The sequence below is a fragment of the Ipomoea triloba genome, chromosome 2 (assembly GCF_003576645.1).
Source record: "Ipomoea triloba cultivar NCNSP0323 chromosome 2, ASM357664v1".
NCBI lineage: Eukaryota > Viridiplantae > Streptophyta > Magnoliopsida > Solanales > Convolvulaceae > Ipomoea > Ipomoea triloba.
Window position 1 is genome coordinate 22,194,930 of NC_044917.1, and position 19,142 is coordinate 22,214,071.

A 19,142-nucleotide genomic window follows, 5' to 3' on the forward strand; every position below is an offset into this window, starting at 1 on the left:
TTCCGATACACTCGGCTGGAGAAGGTGGTGTTCGCGCTAGTCATGGCGGTGAAACGACTGACGCCTTACTTTCAAGGTCGAAATATTCGAGTGTTAACAGATCAGCCGATTGGGGCCATCCTCAGGACCTCAACCTCTTCGGGACGCCTGGTCAAATGGGCCATGATGTTGACGCAGTTTGCATTGGAGTATAAACCCCGACCATCCATCAAGGCCCAAGCTCTAGCTGATTTTGTGGTGGAATGCACCGCGCGAGATGCTGAAGCCGACCAGAATAGTCCCTATGCCCCTGAATGGTGGGAACTTAGTACCGACGGGTCCAGCGGGAAGAAGGGAGCGGGAGCAGGGATAGTCATCACGACCCCCGAGGGCTTCAAAGCTTACTATGCTATTTTGCTCCGCTTCTCGCCGACCAACAATGAGGCCGAGTATGAGGCCCTAATCGCCGGGCTACAGCGAGCAAGACAACTGGGGGCGAAGGCCATCCGAGCAAAAACGGATTCTGCGCTGGTCGTCGGACAGGTTAGTGGCGAGTTCGTCACCAACGGAGATAAACTGATGATCTACAAAGATCGAGTGCTGGCCGTCCTGCAACAGTTTGAAGCCCACGAGCTCACCCACATTCCCAGGTCAGACAACGCCGATGCAGACATGTTGTCTCGGCTAGTACATGAGGCCCCCGAGCATATATCGAAGATAGCTCACATCGAGGAAGCGGTTGCGCCGTGCATCGACTCCTTTGAAGTTGAGCCGGTCGGAGTGGAACAGGACTCATGGATCACCGACCTCAAAGAATACCTCCAAGATGGAAAAATGCCTGAAGAAGAGGACCGAGCGCACAAAGTGCGGCTCCGAGCGCCCAGATTTCAGATCGTGGACGACCGTCTATACCGACGATCCTATGGGGGCCCACTGATGAGGTGCTTAAACGCGTTCGAAGCAGATATAGTCATGAAGGAGTTGCACTCGGGCCTGTGCTCGGCACATCAGGGGGGCAGGTCGCTCGCACGCCGGATCATGGTTATGGGATATTATTGGTCGTCCATCCAACTGGATTATGAAAGCTTTGTCAGAGCGTGCGAGCCTTGTCAGAAGTTCGCAAAGACTCCTGGTCGGCCGGCGACCTTTTACCAACCGATCAGCACGGCAATCCCATTCGCTCGCTAGGGGGTGGACATCATAGGCCCGTTCCCGATGGTGGCTGTCGACTACTTTTCAAAGTGGATTGAGGCGGACCCCTTGGCGACCATAACGGCCCAACAGTGCGCGCGCTTTATATGGAGGAACGTCATCGCCCGCTTCGGAGTTCCCGTGCACCTGATCACGGACAATGGAAGGCAGTTTGAGAGCCAATATTTTCAAAACTTTCTAGCTACGGTCGGCACGAAGTCCATCCGATCGTCTGTGGCATACCCCCAAGGGAATGGTCAGGTCGAGAACGCGAACCGGACGATCCTAGATGGACTGAAGAAGAAGCTGTTTGATGCCGGTCGGAGCTGGGCAGATGAATTGCCTTACGTACTATGGGCGTATCGGACAACTCCTCGGGAGGCCACCAAGGAAACCCCCTTTGCACTGGTGTATGGAGCTGAAGCTCGGCTGCCGATCGAAGCCTGGATCCCAACATCCCGCGAGCGAGGTTACGATGAGGCTAACAACGAGCGAATGATGATTGCAGAGCTTGACGCCGTGGAGGAAAGAAGGGAGGTCGCAGCCTGGAGAATAGTTGAGTATCAAAACAAGATAAAGCAGTCTCGTGACCTTCGAGTGCGGCCAAGGTACTTCCAAGTGGGAGATTACGTTCTCCGAGATCGGAAAGCCAGCCGGCCAAATGACGGCGGAAAGTTCGCACAAACCTAGGAAGGGCCGTATGTCATCTCCGCCGTAATCCGACCTGACACCTACAAGTTGGAAACCACCACGGGGAGGCCGGTCGATCGGATTTGGAACTCGGAGCATTTAGTGCTTTTTCGCCATTAATTAGGATGATGGGTGATGTAATCGGGCTGAAAGAAGCCCCCCCTAATGTAACGAGTCTATGTTTGTTAAATGAAGAGCTTCAGCTCAGTTTGTTTAGGACATCGTTGCTCTGAACTAAGGGTCGGTAGGCCGATGGGAGCAAGGTGCCCATCTCGGGAGTAAGGTGCACGATTATGTTGGTCAGCCGACCTTATGGCCTTCGAGGCCGATGGGAGCAAGGTGCCCATCTCGGGAGTAAGGTGCCCGATTATGTTGGTCAGCCGACCTTATGGCCTTCGAGGCCGATGGGAGCAAGGTGCCCATCTCGGGAGTAAGGTGCCCGATTATGTTGGTCAGCCGACCTTATGGCCTTCGAGGCCGATGGGAGCAAGGTGCCCATCTCGGGAGTAAGGTGCCCGATTATGTTGGTTAGCCGACCTTATGGCCTTCGAGGCTGATGGGAACAAGGTGCCCATCTCGGGAGTAAGGTGCCCGATTACGTTGGTCAACCGACCTTATGGCCTTCGAGGCCGATGGGAGCAAGGTGCCCATCTCGGGAGTAAGGTGCCCGATTACGTTGGTCTGCCGACCTTATGGCCTTCGAGGCCGATGGGAGCAAGGTGCCCATCTCGGGAGTAAGGTGCCCGATTACGTTGGTCTGCCGACCTTATGGCCTTCGAGGCCGATGGGAGCAAGGTGCCCATCTCGGGAGCGTGGCGCCCGAGCATGCAATAACAATAATAATCAGCGTACGAAGCAAGAACCGAAATTTTATTAAGTAAAGTGGTTTGAGGTGCTCGGCACATAGCGGGCCGAGCTCCGCGTGTTCAAAAAGCTACAAACTCTCCCACTGGCCGTTTCACTCCGAAGGACCTGGTTTGGAGTAGGGCCTAGGGCCGGGGTCGGCCACTTCGCTCGGAAGCAGCGCCAGCACGGCTGGGAGATCAGTCTCCTCAAGGCCCTCGGTCAGGGCCGTGTGCACCTGCTCCTATATGGCTCGGCAGCCCGAGGAAAAGGCCCATTGCCCATAGACCCATGTGAGCTTATCCCCGACCTCCGTGTTGATGAAGGCGGTGAGGAACTCCTTGGCTATGGCCTCATCGGTGCAGATAAACCGAGCAAGGCTGCTGGCGTCCTTCATCTTGTCAATGGCCTCCTGCTCGGCCCGCTCTGCCTTCTCGGCTCGGCCCTCGGCCTCGCCCAGTTTCTTCTCGGCCTTCTCGGCTCGGTCTTCAGCGGCTGCAAGCTCCTTTTCCAGTTCCCGAATCCTCTGCTCGGCCGCGGAGACTTGCTTCTGGAGGGGGATGACCTCTTTTTCTCGGATGCCTTCCAAGGCTCGAGCCCGACTAAAGAGGTCGGTCGTCGTGTGTGTGAGCTGAAGAAGGCGAATAAGGTTAGGTACCTGCACCCGTTCAAGGGGTGATATAATACCTCAATAACAAAAACTTACCCGGAGGATATCCTCGGCAATCTGTTCACCGAGCCGGTTGCACGACCACCGCATGATGGTCTCCATGCCGGGCACCTTGTCCCTTATCTGGTCAACGAGGGTAGAGGCTAGCGCGTCCCTCTCTCGCAAGCCTTCGTGGAGATCGGAAGACCGGGTGCTGGAAGAACGCTTGGTGCGCTTCAGGGTGAGGACCTCCTCGATCTCTGCCTCTTGGCGCTTTTCCTTCCCTCGCCGACTGGGCCGAGAGTGACTGGAAGGTCGGGGGCTGCGCCTCCACCCGATGAGGCGTCAATGGGAACCGGGTCAGGAACATCGATGATTGGGGGCTCGGCGGTCGGCTTGGCGGCGGCTCTCTTCGCGCCCATGGCCACCTTCGTCTTGGGGCGAGGGGCGGCGGCCGGGGCAATGAATGCTCTGTCGGGCGACATACCAGCACAAGTAACAACAAGTTAGTTTAAATGATCGGACGATAAAACCGATCTGGAAGAGTCTGACGAAAGCAGTCTCGTTGACCTTGACTCCGCTCGGTCGATGAACCTTTGACGGCTGGAACGGCGATCGGCACCGGCTCGTACTTTTCGCTACGGCCATAGTCGGGGGGCTCGAGGTTGGCGTTCTTGTAATCCTCTGGGATGCGAAAGATGAGGTAGTCGTACACCTCCGAGGAGATCTTCGCGGCCGCGTCGGTGAGAGTTCGGGTCCGCTTGGGGAAGCTATGCTCGGTGAAGTGCGTAGACCACACTCGGAAAACCGGTAACTTCCACTTATACTCAACCGAAAGTATCCGATTCTTCCACCCCTTGTTACTGTCGGGCACGTTGGTGAGAGTGCAATGGTGCCCTCGGGACTGAAGCATCAAATAACCCCCGTCGTGTTTGGCCGAGAGAGGCCTGACGGCGTAAAGGAAGTTGAACAGTTCCATTGTCCACATCAGCCCGTGCCGAGTGCAGATCTGGGGAATGCACGCGATCATCCGATGAGTGTTCGGAATAATCTGCCCCGGAAGGACCTCGTAATACTTCAAGAAAGCAAGAAGGAAAGGAGAAAAGGGGAAGGTCAGATGCGCCTTCAGGGAGTCCAAGTGGATGCCAAGCCAATCGTCGACGTGCCGATCGATTACATTGCCGAGCGCCCGACTGACCTTATAAGGGATGCGACCCCGTAGTAGTGTGTGGATTTCGTCGGTCTCAACTCGGGTGAGCAAGCACTTCTGCTGCTGAACGACCTCGCTGTTCAGGAAGAGCATCTTCCTTCGGGTCGCGAAAGGCTTGTCGGCGGTTTGATCGGCTTCTGGTAGGTTCGGGTCCGACGAGCTGGCTACCACTGGGGCATGTGACGCTGACGATGGTCGGGGGTTCGGTGCCGATGAACTCGCTTCGCCCGGGGCCGGAAGTGCACGACGTCAAGACGAGGCCTCGGGGCCTAGGGTTTGCCCTGGGGCTTGTAGCTCTCGAGGGACGCCCTTCCGGCGTATGGAGACGGTAACTTCCTCCACGGTGCGGGGGCTGAGGTGAGGAAACATCTTCGAGACCACTACTCATGGCGACTTGCCTCGGCCCGACGAGCTGACGTCCTCGATAGAAGCTAAGGGTCATAGCGGCCCTTCGTTTTCCTCGGCGTTGGGGGAGACGTGCTCCACTTCGTCAATCTGGTTGAAGGTGGAGCCTCCCGTTGAATGAGAAAAACTTTCGCTGGCCGCTTCGTCGCCCTCGTCGTAATCCCGACCAGATACATTCTGGCTGTCCGAGTCCGACATCCTAATTCCTATTTAAGCGAAGGGATTGGGGTTCAGCTTTGGATGCGGGGCCGACCTGAACTACGTGGTTCTATCTTGTTAAAAAGAGAGGAGGATAGAATGCTTACCGAGTATGAAAGCGGCGGAAGGGAACAAAGACTTCACGGCGTAACACGGTAGTTGCCCTTTGTTTTGCTCGGGAGGCTCTGATCTCCGAATAGCTACGAAGGCGAAAGTGAGCGTCGAAGGGTGAAGCGGCTATTTATAGGCGAGGAAGACTAATCGACGCCTGAGGTGACAGTCCGGTTCTCGAGGGTTTTCCCGCCAGAGGCGTTCTCCGCCGTGGGTGAGCCCTCACCAAGTTCCGATGCATCCGCGCGACAGAACCACCACGGCAAGCAGCAATGCGGTCGGCTCAACATGAGTTTTCACCCCAAACCACTCCCTCGCGCTTGCACTCGTCGCACTTCGGGGTGAGGGGGCTAAATGATAGTGAATATACTCCTGAACCGGTCGGATGCATTCCGGACCCGGTCGGAGGCTGTGCGGTCGGGGACTCGGTTGGTCGAAAGGCTGACGTGGGCTCGGCCGTCACGGGCCGAACAGTGCCCCCGACGGGCTCACGACGCAGCGTGCCAAGGACTGCCACGTACTCCTTCCCGCTTGGGCAATGAGTGAGGCAGGCGCATGCGCGCCACGTTCCCGCCATGCCGGAGGTCCGGCAACCGCACTTCTCTCCCTTATAAATAGTGCTTTTATGAGGAGAGAAAGGGATCTTTTGGCTGTTTCTAAACTAAGACTTAAAGTGAGCTCGGACAGTAGGGAAGCCCACTGCCAACCTACCGAGCACTTTGAGTACATCTTGACTTGTAACCGGGTTTAGATCCTTGAGCTAATAAAAGATCGTGTTTTCCGGTTTTTCTTGGTGTTTGTATTTTACAGTATCATGATGCATTGAAAAGATGTTGAGACCACAACATTATTGAAATCAATCTTTCAAATTCAGAAAAAGAAGAAATTTAAAAAATAGTTACCATTGCAGTATTCATTAATCTTGTATGTAAAATACTTATTGTGCATTCTTTAAATATATTAGAACTAATATAAATTTACAATTCATTTCATTTTCTGCAATCAACCTGTTTGGATTAAAGAAAAAATCAACATCGATCTTGACAACAAAAATAATTGGTATATAGGGTGTAGCCACTGTTTAAAAATGTTTATGCACAAACTGACAAACTATTTAACTTCATGCATTGTGATGAAAAGGCCGCAGTGGGTACTCCAAGATTAGTATCAAATCAACAAAAAAAATTTACAAAAAAAAAAAAAAAAAACACACACACACACTCGCGCGCACACGCACATGCACACACAAAATTAAGTACTACACTCATCCATACTAAATCCTAAAATATGAACTTCAAAATAAACATGTGCAAAATGGATGTAGAAACTGTTGATGAAACTACACATATTGCAGCATCAGTATTCGAACTACCTGCAAAGCTAGTGTTGTTACTATCATTAACCTTTTTACAAATATAATCAATATTAATATTTTGATAAATACTTTCACATAAGAATGTATGACATACATCTCACAACACATGAAACGTGTAGGGGAAAAACTACCGCTGTCAAATATCAATAGGCGCTTGCAAGATTAAGAGTTTATAGTACAACTAAGATTTCAGTCATATATACAAACACAACGAGACAAATCCACAACTTCATACATCATAATATCTTTGCATGACGTTGCCCTCTATACTACTATAATAACTCAATTGCACATAACACATTACCAAATACGAATAAATAAATTAAAAAAAAAAAACAAGTACTGAATATAAAGGCAATGACAATGCTACCCGAAAGAGAATTAAGAGGGCTTGGAGAAATTCAAACGAAGAAGTAGTATTTATTTATACTATCATTTTTAGACAAAGTATTTAGATTAGCGGTTTTAAAAGATTGTAAACATTTATTTTAGTGACAATTATAATCAATCTTTCATATATTATCTTGCATTCATAAACTTTGAATTATCGATTTAAATAAACAAATTCAACATTCAATTACATATGCATGAACATCTTCAATATAATCTTGCATTGATATACTTTGAAATACTTATTAAATAATAAACATTGGGCATTATCTCATTCGCGCAATGCGCGTGAAAAACTAGTACATACATACATATGCGGGGTGAACAGTTGTGTAGTACAAAGATATTGTGTAATAGTTTCCCACTTCAATTTATTGGGTTATTTGAATGTCTTCTTTGTCAACAAATCATTCCCAAAGAGTTAATATGATTGGCTTCAATTTTTTTTTTTATAATATTTCCATCTTATTAATAGAATACTTGGTAAATAAATATATAACATTATTTTGTATTATAACTCTGATATTTAATTACAAGATAATGTAAAAAGAATACAATGAACAATGTACTGAATATAATTAATTAATAAATTTGAATGTAAGGAATCTTAACATTGTAGAAAATAAAGACAATATAACTAATGAAATTATATGTCTGTTTTAATTTTTTGATATAGAATAAATTTATTTTTTTTTTGAATAAAGGCATTGTAGACATCAAATTCTAAATTAAAAAAATGCTTATGCATTATTTTTTTGTTGTAGCTACTAATTTATTTTTAATTTAATAAAAATAATAGAGTGATACTTACTTTTCAATAATATACTCTAACATATTCGTAGTATATGTTCAACAATTATGCCAACTCTGATTGGGATGAAGTTCAAACCTAATACATTTCTAATAGAAATTAATGGGTAAGTTAAAAGTTAACGAAATATTCCGTTACTAAAGTTTATACTAACGGAATGTGGGTTTTTTAAGGGAAGAAAATAATATAGTAGAGGGTAAAAAAGAAAAATAAAAAAATACTAAAATTAAAATAATCTGAACCATTCATTTGATCAAATAATTTGAGGGACATTTTTTAGTTCCCGTTATAGGCCTAACATTAATTTATTGGATCTATTAGTATAGTAAATAGATATAGTAGATAGTAGATAGTGTGTGTGTGTGTGTGTGTGTGTGTATCAGATTAAATGAGGACACATCATTAGGTGAGGACATGATGACTAATCTTGTGCGTTCGTCTCTTTATTTGGATGACCCATATTTGATTTCCTAAGATGACATGGACTGATCCTTTTTTATTTTATCAAAGTGGGAATAGTAGTGTCTTTTTTTTTTCTTAACGTGTGAATACTTGTGTAATCTTTGGCCAATTTGCTTTTCTACTTTTTTTTGGATCATCACTGTTGTGATTTGGAGCCGTGATTTCTTCATCATCGATCGAGTATTCGTCCATGCAAAGCGATCAATATTTTTTATTTTCTTCGATCGTTCTTTTGAGTATAATATTGCCTATATTTGGGTGTTGGTGTATAGCTACACATGTTTGGGTTGTACAGTGTGCGTTCTGGTGTGCTGGTTGTGCAATCTAGTGTTGTGAGTTGTATATCGTAGGTTGGTGAGATGTGTATTAGTGCACTTAGTGCGGTGCATCGTTGGACATTGGGATGTCTATCGTAGAATTTTTTGACGGTGTTTGAACGCACAATCAGAGAGTTACCGATGCACAACTTTCGATATAGGAATGCACGATATTCTGTATAGGAATGCACAACTGCGCTTCTAATAAGACTGATTTACCTCTAAATGTATATTTTCTAATATTTTAAAGGGATTTGTTTTCTTAATCTGTGTGATTTGTTCCCTTTAATCTCAGTCGTTCATCATTCTGAATGATCTAGATTAGCCCTCACGTCCTTACCTAACGATAGGTCCTCGTGTGAACCAAACCAGAAATATCCTTAGGTGAGGACGTGAGGACTAATCTAGACCATTAAATCAGAATCATGCACGTCTGTGGTGAAAGGGAACAAATCTCATGGATTAAGGAAACAAATCCCTTTAAAATATTAGAAAATATACATTTAGAGGTAAATCAGTCTTATTAGAAGAGAATGTGTGCATTCCTATACAGAATATCGTGCATTCGTATATCGAATGTTGTGCATCGATAACTCTATGAATGTGCATTCAAAACCGTCAAAAAATTCTACAATAGACATTCTAATGTCCTACGATGCACCGCATTAAGTGAACTAATGCACAGCTCGCCAACCTACGATGCACAACACACAACACACAACACTAGGTTGCAGCTCCAAATCACAACGGTGATGATCCAAGAAAACAGAAAACCAATTTGTCCAAAGGTAACCATGCGTTCACAATTTAAAAAAATAGAAAAAGACAATATTATCTCTAATTTAACGAAAAAAATCAATCTGTGTCATTTTAGGAAATCAAATAGAAGGACATAATATGTTAACTACATAAACATAATATAGAATTAACATATTATATGTTTTCAATTTGTTTACTAGCACATAATTTATTAATTAATTAAAGATACATAATATATTAATTGCATGTAGATAAATTTTGAACCAAAATTCATAATATAAAATGAACTATAGTCCATGATATAAGAATTGTTACGTTGGAGGGGACGACACTAATCAATATAATCTAGACCGCCATCTACTCCAACAATCCAGCACGAAGACTACTTCAAACCATCTGCATGGATTTTTTTTATATTTTTTTCTTCTTATTTTTGCCCTTTTATTTGTTCAAGTCAAACATGATTTTCAAAGGAAGAAGCTAAATCGTGTGGAAGAAGTTAAAATCATTGCACATGCTTGAAATGTAAGTTATTGAGTATTCATAAAGAGTAATTCTACATGAATTCTCAAATTGTACTCCCATTTTATATTTTTTATGGCATGGTATTCATTAATTGCTTAATTTAGTATGGAATATAATGTTTATCCATTCTTTTTTTCTTCTTCCAATGAAATTTAGACACAAGTAAGAGTAAAAGTTTGGAGTATGATTTTAGGAGTATATGAAGTATTTTTTATTTAGAAATTAGAGTACCGTGTCATAAATTAATAAAGATTTTAACTAATAATCAAATAAAAAAATTCAACAGATAATGACATGTAAAATGTTATAGAGTAATTCTTTGCAAAAAGACTACTAAATAATGTTAAATACGAACTAGGATAGTCGTTTTGGGAATTTTTGAAAAGTAGAAAAATGAATTTTGAAAAATGATTCATTTTTTTTATTCTCTTTCTAGTGTTTTGTTGCATTCCAAAAAATTGTTTTGATATGTTTAGTTCACTTTCTGAAAAATAAACGAGATTATTTTTAATTTTAAATATACAATAATTTATTATTATTATTATTATTATTATTATTATTATTATTGTTATTGTTATTATTATTAAACCCCACAATCCAAATCCCTAACCAAAACATCCTCTTGCCTCTTGGGGAGCACGAACTCGGCAAATTATGCTATGGACTCGGGTCCACCTTGCAAGGTGGACCAGATCCATGTTCACAATTTTAAAACTCTATATTCACAATTTTAGATCTCAATATACAAAATTACATTACTCAATATTCACAATTTGTGAACTCTATATTTATGATTTTTGAACTCTATATCCACAGTTTTGTTATATAGATTCAAAAATTATGTTATACTATTGAATACAGAGTTATGAAATTGTGAACATAGGGATCTGAAATTGTGAACATAGGGATCTGAAATTGTGAACATAAAATTCTATAATTGTGAATATAAATTTAAAAATTATGAACATAAAATTTTAAAATTGTGAACATAAACCTGAGTCCACATTACAAGATGGACCCGAGTTCATGACATAACAACCGCAATCCCCTCCACCATCTTCTACAATAATCACAACAAACTCTTTGTCAAGGAATTCACATCAAGCCACATGGATAAATAAATGCATTCACACATGTCCCGATACACAAGGAGAAATTACTGCGCTAGAGAGATCAGATGCCATTGGAGAGGGTGTGAACACACCGAAAATGACTTCCTCCTAAAAAAAAAAAAACAAAAGAAAAAGAAAGAAGTTATTTTTCAAAAAACTAAATTTATCTTTTCTTTGACTGAAAATCAATTTTCATTGACTATCATTTTTCCTCCTTTACTAAACACTAAAAATTCAAAAAATAATTTTTAAAAATTATTTTTCAAGTTTCTAAACACAACCTTAATGAGTTTAAAGCTAAAAATGGATTATATAATTTTATCCAACACATCGATTTGGAGGTGGCATTGATGGAAGTTATAATGCCAACTGCAAACTGCAAAATTTTTCTGTTCCGTGTCAAACTTCACTTTAATTCAGTCCTTCTTTCCACATAAATGTTCTATTTAATTCTCAGTCAATAAACGTGTTCAACAATCTAAACATAATAAGCAAATTTTCGTAATTTTTGACGTTTGCATTGTTACATCATATATGTAACTAATGACATAAGAAGCTATCATTTTCTTATTTAAGAAAGCGAAGGTTAGAGAAGAACTCGTGCAGTGTAGTCTGAGTTACAACACAGTACAAACACTAACTAACATCCATTCTATAGATATGCTCTTTAAATTACCTCATCAAATGGGGAAATCTTTATTATGGGTTGTGATTTTGCTGATTGCGGTGAACGCTTGGGGCTCTTCAGGGTGTTTGGAAGAAGAGAGGATTGCACTGTTACAAGTGAAAGCCCATATGAAGTATTACGCACTTGGAAAGTCTTTAACTTCATGGGCAAATGATACTAAAAGCGACTGTTGTAAATGGTACATGGTGACGTGTAACAATACCACAAAGAGAGTGACTAATCTCGAGCTTTCTTGGATAGTGGATAGAAATGGTGGGGGTTGGTATATCAATGCGTCAGTGTTTCTCCCATTCAAACAACTCATTACTCTAGACTTGATAGGGAATCAATTGGCAGGTGTAGTTGAAAATGGAGGTTAGCTCTCTTATTCAAAATTTATTTATTTATTTTTTATTATAAATTTATAAAATTGAGTACTGTTTTTCAATTTTGTAGGACCAATTTAAAATTTTAAACTATAAAGTGAAAATGTGTATTAGATTGGATTAAACTAAAATGTATATTTGGTTAAATTTCATTGATATTTGAAGACATGCAATGTTAACGTACAGGTTTTGATAAGCTATCAAAGCTTCACAATTTGGAAATGATTGATCTAAGCTATAATCAATTGAATCGAAGTATTTTGTCTTCTCTCAGTCATCTTTCATCTCTCAAGAATCTCACTTTAGATTCAAACCCGTTGAATTCACCTCCTAATAGTTCAGGTATGATTATATAATGAGTCCAATTGGCCTATGATATGATGACAAATAATGAATTCAATATCCATTGAATTTCATGCTGTATCATTTACATGTACAATTTCTTATTCTTTAATTTGGTCCAATGCACGATATATATATACATATATATAGGTCATGAAACGCTCTCAAGATTAAGCAATTTAGAGCTTCTCAGGATTACAACGATCCATATGGAAGATACCAACGTCTTATCGGTCTTGAGTAAATTCACTAATCTTTTGTAATATTCTTTATATTTATGTTGTGTGTGATTCTCTCTATCTCTCTATATATAACATTGTCTCTGTATCTTTGCTAAGAATCGATTTTGAAGTATCCTTCCTTGCAATGCCCTGACAGATTTAAAAGACTTCATCAATCTGAAGATGCTAGTCATAGATCACAACAATTACCAAAGCTTTGGACCATTTAACGGTATTAATACATACACATATATACATATTCCTGATTGATTACTTCTTTAGCGTATATGTATGTGATTTAGATAAATGTTATTAACCATGAATCACAACGCAAATTACTAATTTAACTTTTGATACAGAAGGAGAAGAACCTAAGAAATTGGAGAGCTTGAATTTGCAATCTAACAGATTTAATAACAGCATATTCAAGTCGCTTAAAGGACTTCCTTCACTCAAGATTTTAGATCTGAGTATAAATGATTTTCACGGGCCACTACCTATACAAGGTGTAGCCCATATATCCATCTTGCATTTTGAATTCTAATCAAAAAATTATGTGCTTGAGTTAGCATATTATTATGTATATCTAGTTAACATATTATGTGCATGCAGTTAATATATTATATATTTTTAATTAATTGCATTGACATAATATGTTAACTGTAGGCACATCATCTGCATATCATTTTGGACTAGGGTTCACCTGGTCCATGGTATATTTTGCCTAATTTATTTGCCAAACTAAAATGTGAATAACCTTCAACTTTTTCTACAGACATAAATGCATTGAGCAGTTTGGAGGTCTTAGATTTGAGCCAAAACTTTATCGAGGGCTTCGAGACATCTATAAGCCTTACAGGTCCATTAATTTTATATAATTAATTATTAATTAACATTTTTCATAATATATATCTTTAACTTAATCTTTACGTTTTTTTTTAATGTTGAATTAGGAGTATCAGGCAGGATTACAAACAACAGCCATCTTCAATTGCGTTTAAATTCCATATTTTGTAACATGACTAAGTTATTACAAGCTTTGGCAGCGTTCCAAGCTGTTAAAAGCCTTGAATTACAGGGTAACAACATTACAACCATTGATGAAATTCATGGTGAGGAAAATGGAGGATCTAGACTCATCTGACTTATGTTATGGTCACAAATTTTCTTTTCTCTAATATAATTATATTTTATGTGTATGTGGCATTTAAGCATTGAAGAATCTGAGCAATCTAGAAGACTTGTTTCTTGGATCCTATTTCCTACCAAACACTTTCCTGCACAAAGATTTCCTTCAAAGCATTGGCCCAATGAATTCACTCAAAGTATTATCAGTGCGTCTTGTCTCATTTCTATGATTACAGGAGGTTGGTGTGAACTAAGGAATCTCAAAGAGCTCCGTTTAAGTGAAATTCAATTGGAGGGAATGCTTCCACTATGTTTGAGAAATTTAACATCTCTTCGATTGATTGATCTCTCTCAAAACATGCTTATTGGAAACATTGCTTCATCTCCACTTTCGACACTAACATCTATTGAATATCTTTCAATTTCACATAATTCCATTGAAGTCCCAAGCTCATTCAGATCTTTTGCTAACCATTCCAAACTTAGGTTCATACTTGCTGACGAAAATTATGCCATTTCTGAAACTGATGAGTTCCAAAGTGTGGTCCCTAAGTTCCAGCTAGAAGTATTTTCCATGTCAAATTGCATCAACCTTCTAATGTTGCCAAAATTCCTTCACTACCAACATGATTTGAAGGTTCTTAAGATCTCTAAAATCATTTTGGAGGCAGAATTTCCCAATTGGTTGCTGCATAACAACACAAAACTTCAAGAGATTTCTATGAACTCCAATAATTTCACAGGAGCCCTTAAGTTTGCATTGCATCTTCATAATCCTGACCTTCAGATACTTGATTTCTCTAACAACAAGTTGAGTGGAGAAATTCCTTACAATATCAGTTTAGCCTTTCCAAATATTGTGGCACTAAACCTCTCCTACAACTTGTTTACGGGTCAAATACCTTCCTCTCTTGGCAACATGAAATTTTTAAGGTTTCTTGACTTGTCAAACAATTCTTTCACTAGGGAAATTCCAAAGGAGTTGCTGATTGGCTGTACCTCATTAATGGTTCTTCAACTATCAAATAATAATCTGGAAGGAGAAATAGTCCAAGAGTTTGCGTACTTAACTCTATTATGGCTCTTGCATCTTGATGGTAACAATTTCACAGGCACCATATCAGAGAGCCTTTCTAATATTCCTTTGGTGTCTTTGGATATGAGTGGCAACAAATTTTCTGGAAAAATTCCAAGATGGTTGGGTTATATAGAGAGTTTGCAACAACTCACTTTGTCCAAGAATCACCTTCAAGGTTATATCCCTGCAGAGCTTTGTTACCTTCCAGAACTCAGTTTTCTAGACTTGTCAGAGAACAATTTAACAGGGTCTATACCATCTTGCCTCAATCCATACAGCATAATATATGTTGGTCTAAGTAAAAATCATTTGGGAGGTCAACTGACGAGTGCCTTTATGAATAGCACTACCTTGGCGATGCTTGATCTTAGTCATAATGATTTTGTTGGAAGAATTCCAGAATGGATAGGCAGCATCTCCAAATTGAGCATTCTTCTCCTCAAGGGAAATAAATTTGAAGGCAAGATTCCAATTCAAGTATGCCAACTTATGAGACTGAGGGTATTGGATTTATCCAATAATCAATTAAATGGTAGTATCCCTAGTTGCCTGGGTAAGATAAGTCTAGAGGTGACTGATGAAAGATCCATGGTTTTTAATAACTTAGAGTTCCCACTCTATACTGGGCCTACAACGACATATATTATCAGTTCTGGTTCAACAAGTGAATTCGAGATTGACTTGCCAGAAAATGTTGCTCATCCAGTTGTTGAGTTTACAACAAAGGGAAACTCATATGAGTATGAAGGTAGTATCCTCAAATATATGTCTGGGATTGATCTATCTGCTAATAGGTTAAGTGGTGAAATTCCATATGAGTTGGAAAATTTGACTGAGATACGTGCATTGAACTTTTCACGTAACAATCTCAGTGGCACGGTCCCAAAAGCGTTCTCAAAGTTACATAATATTGAGAGTCTAGATCTTTCTCACAACAGGTTAGGCGGGAAAATTCCCGACACATTGCTTAACCTCAACACCTTGGAGGTATTTAATGTTGCATACAACAACTTATCAGGTGCAATACCAGAACCAAAAGCTCAATTTGCAACATTCAGTGAAGACAGTTACGTGGGCAATCCTTATCTTTGTGGGCCGCCATTGCACACTAGTTGCAATAGTGCCAAGTCACCATCATCTCCATTGCCATATGACTTGGAAGGTGAGAATGAAGAAAGTAATGGTGTAGATTTAGAGGTTTTCTACATCAGCTTTGGCATGTCTTATGCTATTTTTTTGTTAGGAATAGTATTGGTGTTATATATAAATCCTTATTGGAGAAACACATGGTTTCAGCTGATAGAGTACCTTGTATGTAAGTGGTTTGGGATAGGAAGAAACTAAATAATCTTAGACCTGCATTTCAATTTGCTCAACTGTTTTTGAAATTTAGCTTTTATTGTCATAGATCATCTGTACTTTGAATTATTGTAATGCAAAACATTGCATTGTACTGCAGGTTTACTAAAGGTTGATAATTGGGACAAACTATATATCTTGTATTTGAACTAATTAATTATATTCTATATCCCATTAGTATCTACATGGGAATTAGACTCATAATATATTTTAGTCAGAGGATCTTTTTCTTAGTTAAGTAAGTCCGATTTTTAATTTTTATTAACTGACATAACTTTATCATATAAAGATGAACACAAACAAAAAATGTTCAAAATTTTCATACGAATGTAACATCTGTGTAAACTTTTTGATCGAAAATCTTCCTCATGCAAGGACGACATATTTGACGGTAAGAATGGTTACCGCAGTAATATTGATAAGTAAGTAAGAATAGTTTGAGTACATGTGTTTCAGTACAATAGACAAGTGAGTAACAATGCCACAATGTAGATCTGCGTACTTAGTGAGAGTGAATTATTTGAGTGCAATGTAGTAGTGTTGTGTATCATAAAACAAAGTGTCCTCCCAATTCTCCAACGAGGCTCCTCTTTTATATCCTCAAGTGCCAACGACTCTTTGCCAGTAAGTAACGGATGCGTAATGCTGTTTGAGTATTATTGAAGTGTGATAGTACAATGAGTAGTCAGTACAGTAGACAAGTGAGTAATAATGCCACAATGTAGATCTGTGTACTTAGTGAGAGTGAGTGATTTGAGTGCAGTGTAGTAGTGTTGTGTATCATAAAACAAAGTGTCCTCTCATTCTCCAACGAGGCTCCTCTTTTATATCGTCAAGTGCCAACGACTCTTTGCAAGTAAGTAACGGATGCGTAATGCTGCACTAAGTGCTGCTAATGATGATAAGGAGTAACGTAACTCCTCTTCAATGTGCTGACCATTCCTCTTCAATGTGTTGTCTTTGTGTAACGGGTGACCGTTTGTTGCCTTCGGGTCAGTGCTGATGATTCGAGTTGGGTGCTGATGCCCAATTATCTTGTCACCAGTCCCCCACTCCCGAGCCAACGAGAGTGATTGAGGTGGTTTGGGAGTAATGACGTGTGTAAAAAAAATATTTTTTTTCGAACGGTAAGATAATTGTGGCTGAGGTGCGGGACCTCGGCCACTGTGGCTGAGGCACGGGGCCTCGGTCATAGTTGGCCGAGGTGACGACCCAATATTTATTTATTATTATTATTTTTTTGTTTTGTTTTGTTTTTTTTTTTGGCGTTTTGCGTGCGAGCTCACTTCGACCGGTCGAAGGTCCGCTCTCTCGTCACATAGTTAGCGAGATCGGATCTCGTGCTGGCCCTAAGGGACTAGAGTGTGGTGTTTTCCAAACTAAGCCTTCGACTTGAACTGGAGAAACACCCTCCCGTTAGGTAGCTAGGGAGATCGGATCTCGTGTCGGCCCTAAGAGAACAGAGTGTGGTGTTTTCATAACAAAGCCTTAAGCTTTACCTTGAAAACACCCTCCCGTCAGGTAACTAGCGAGATCGGATCTCGTGCCAGCCCTAAGGGAATAGAGTTATTTTATTTTATTTTATTTTATTTGTATGGAATTAGCCACGGCAGACCATGACCACTAGGTACACTGAAAATTTTAGACGCCGGAGGTGGACGCACTTGAAGAGGCGGACGCCCCGGATGAAAAAGCGCCGCTGGAGAAGGAGGAGGTGGCTCCGTTGGTGGATGAGCTGAGGAGGCGACGCCGTGGATGAGGGGGCGCCGCTGGAGAAGGAGGAGGTGACGCCGTGGATGAGGAGGCGACGCCGAAGAAGGAGGAGGCGACGCCGTTGGTGGAGGAGGAAGCGACGCCGTTGGTGGATGAGAAGGCGACGCCGTGGATGAGGAGGCGATGCCGTGGATGCGGAGGCAACACCATGGATGAGGAGGCGCCGCTGGAGAAGGAGGAGGCGACGCCACGGATGAGGAGGCGACGCCATTGGAGGTAGAGGAGGCGCCGCTGGAGAAGGAGGAGGCGACGCCACGGATGAGGAGGCGACGCCGTTGGAGGTAGAGGAGGCGGCGCCGTGGATTGGAGGCATCGGAGCCGGCGACCTTCTTTTGTAATATGTAGAGCTGTGCCTAAGATTTGCCTCAGCACTCAATGAAAACACCAATGACGGTAAGAATGGTTACCGGAGTAATATTGATAAGTAAGTAAGAATAGTTTGAGTACAAGTGTTTCAGTACAATAGACAAGTGAGTAACAATGCCACAATATGGATCTGTGTACTTAGTGAGAGTGAGTGATTTGAGTGCAATGTAGTAGTGTTGTGTATCATAAAACAAAGTGTCCTCTCATTCTCCAACGAGGCTCCTCTTTTATATCCTCAAGTGCCAACGACTCTTTGCCAGTAAGTAACAGATGCGTAATGTTGTTTGAGTATTATTGAAGTATGATAGTACAATGAGTAGTCAGTACAGTAGATAAGTGAGTAACAATGCCACAATGTAGATCTGTGTACTTAGTGAGAGTGAGTGATTTGAGTGCAGTGTAGTAGTGTTGTGTATCATAAAATAAAGTGTCCTCCCATCCTCCAACGAGGCTCCTCTTTTATATCCTCAAGTGCCAACGACTCTTTGCCAGTAAGTAACGGATGCGTAATGCTGCACTAAGTGTTGCTAATGATGATAAGGAGTAACCCCTCTTCAATGTGCTGACCATTCCTCTTCAATGTATCGTCTTTGTGTAACGGGTGACCGTTGGTGCCTTCGAATCAGTGCTGATGATTCGAGTTGGGTGCTGATGCCCAATTATCCTGTCAATATCAAATATTTTGTGGTCTACATAACCGTATAGGGGAAAATTGACGTCAATAATACTAATTGACACCATATAAAAATCTCATAATTATATATAATTGGATATTTAATACTTATGACCAATTAA

The 19,142-nt window shown here is 41.3% G+C and overlaps 2 protein-coding genes across 3 annotated transcripts; both read left to right on the plus strand.

Annotated features, from left to right (window-relative positions):
* Window positions 1-11,676: 11,676 nt before the first annotated feature.
* Window positions 11,677-14,139, plus strand: LOC116011212 (receptor-like protein 15). Of its 2 annotated transcripts, XM_031250743.1 has the most exons (8): window positions 11,677-12,069; window positions 12,267-12,422; window positions 12,573-12,662; window positions 12,801-12,875; window positions 13,003-13,149; window positions 13,419-13,502; window positions 13,597-13,755; window positions 13,856-14,139. In XM_031250743.1, exons 1-8 carry the CDS (start codon window positions 11,688-11,690, stop codon window positions 13,999-14,001), a joined length of 1,239 nt encoding a protein of 412 aa, XP_031106603.1. In that variant the 5' UTR covers window positions 11,677-11,687; the 3' UTR covers window positions 14,002-14,139. The 2 variants fall into 2 exon arrangements, with proteins under 2 accessions (XP_031106603.1, XP_031106605.1); XM_031250745.1 differs by lacking the exon at window positions 13,003-13,149.
* Window positions 14,130-16,317, plus strand: LOC116010916 (receptor-like protein 13). Its single transcript, XM_031250410.1, has 2 exons — window positions 14,130-16,046; window positions 16,309-16,317. Exons 1-2 carry the CDS (start codon window positions 14,130-14,132, stop codon window positions 16,315-16,317), a joined length of 1,926 nt encoding a protein of 641 aa, XP_031106270.1.
* Window positions 16,318-19,142: the final 2,825 nt, after the last annotated feature.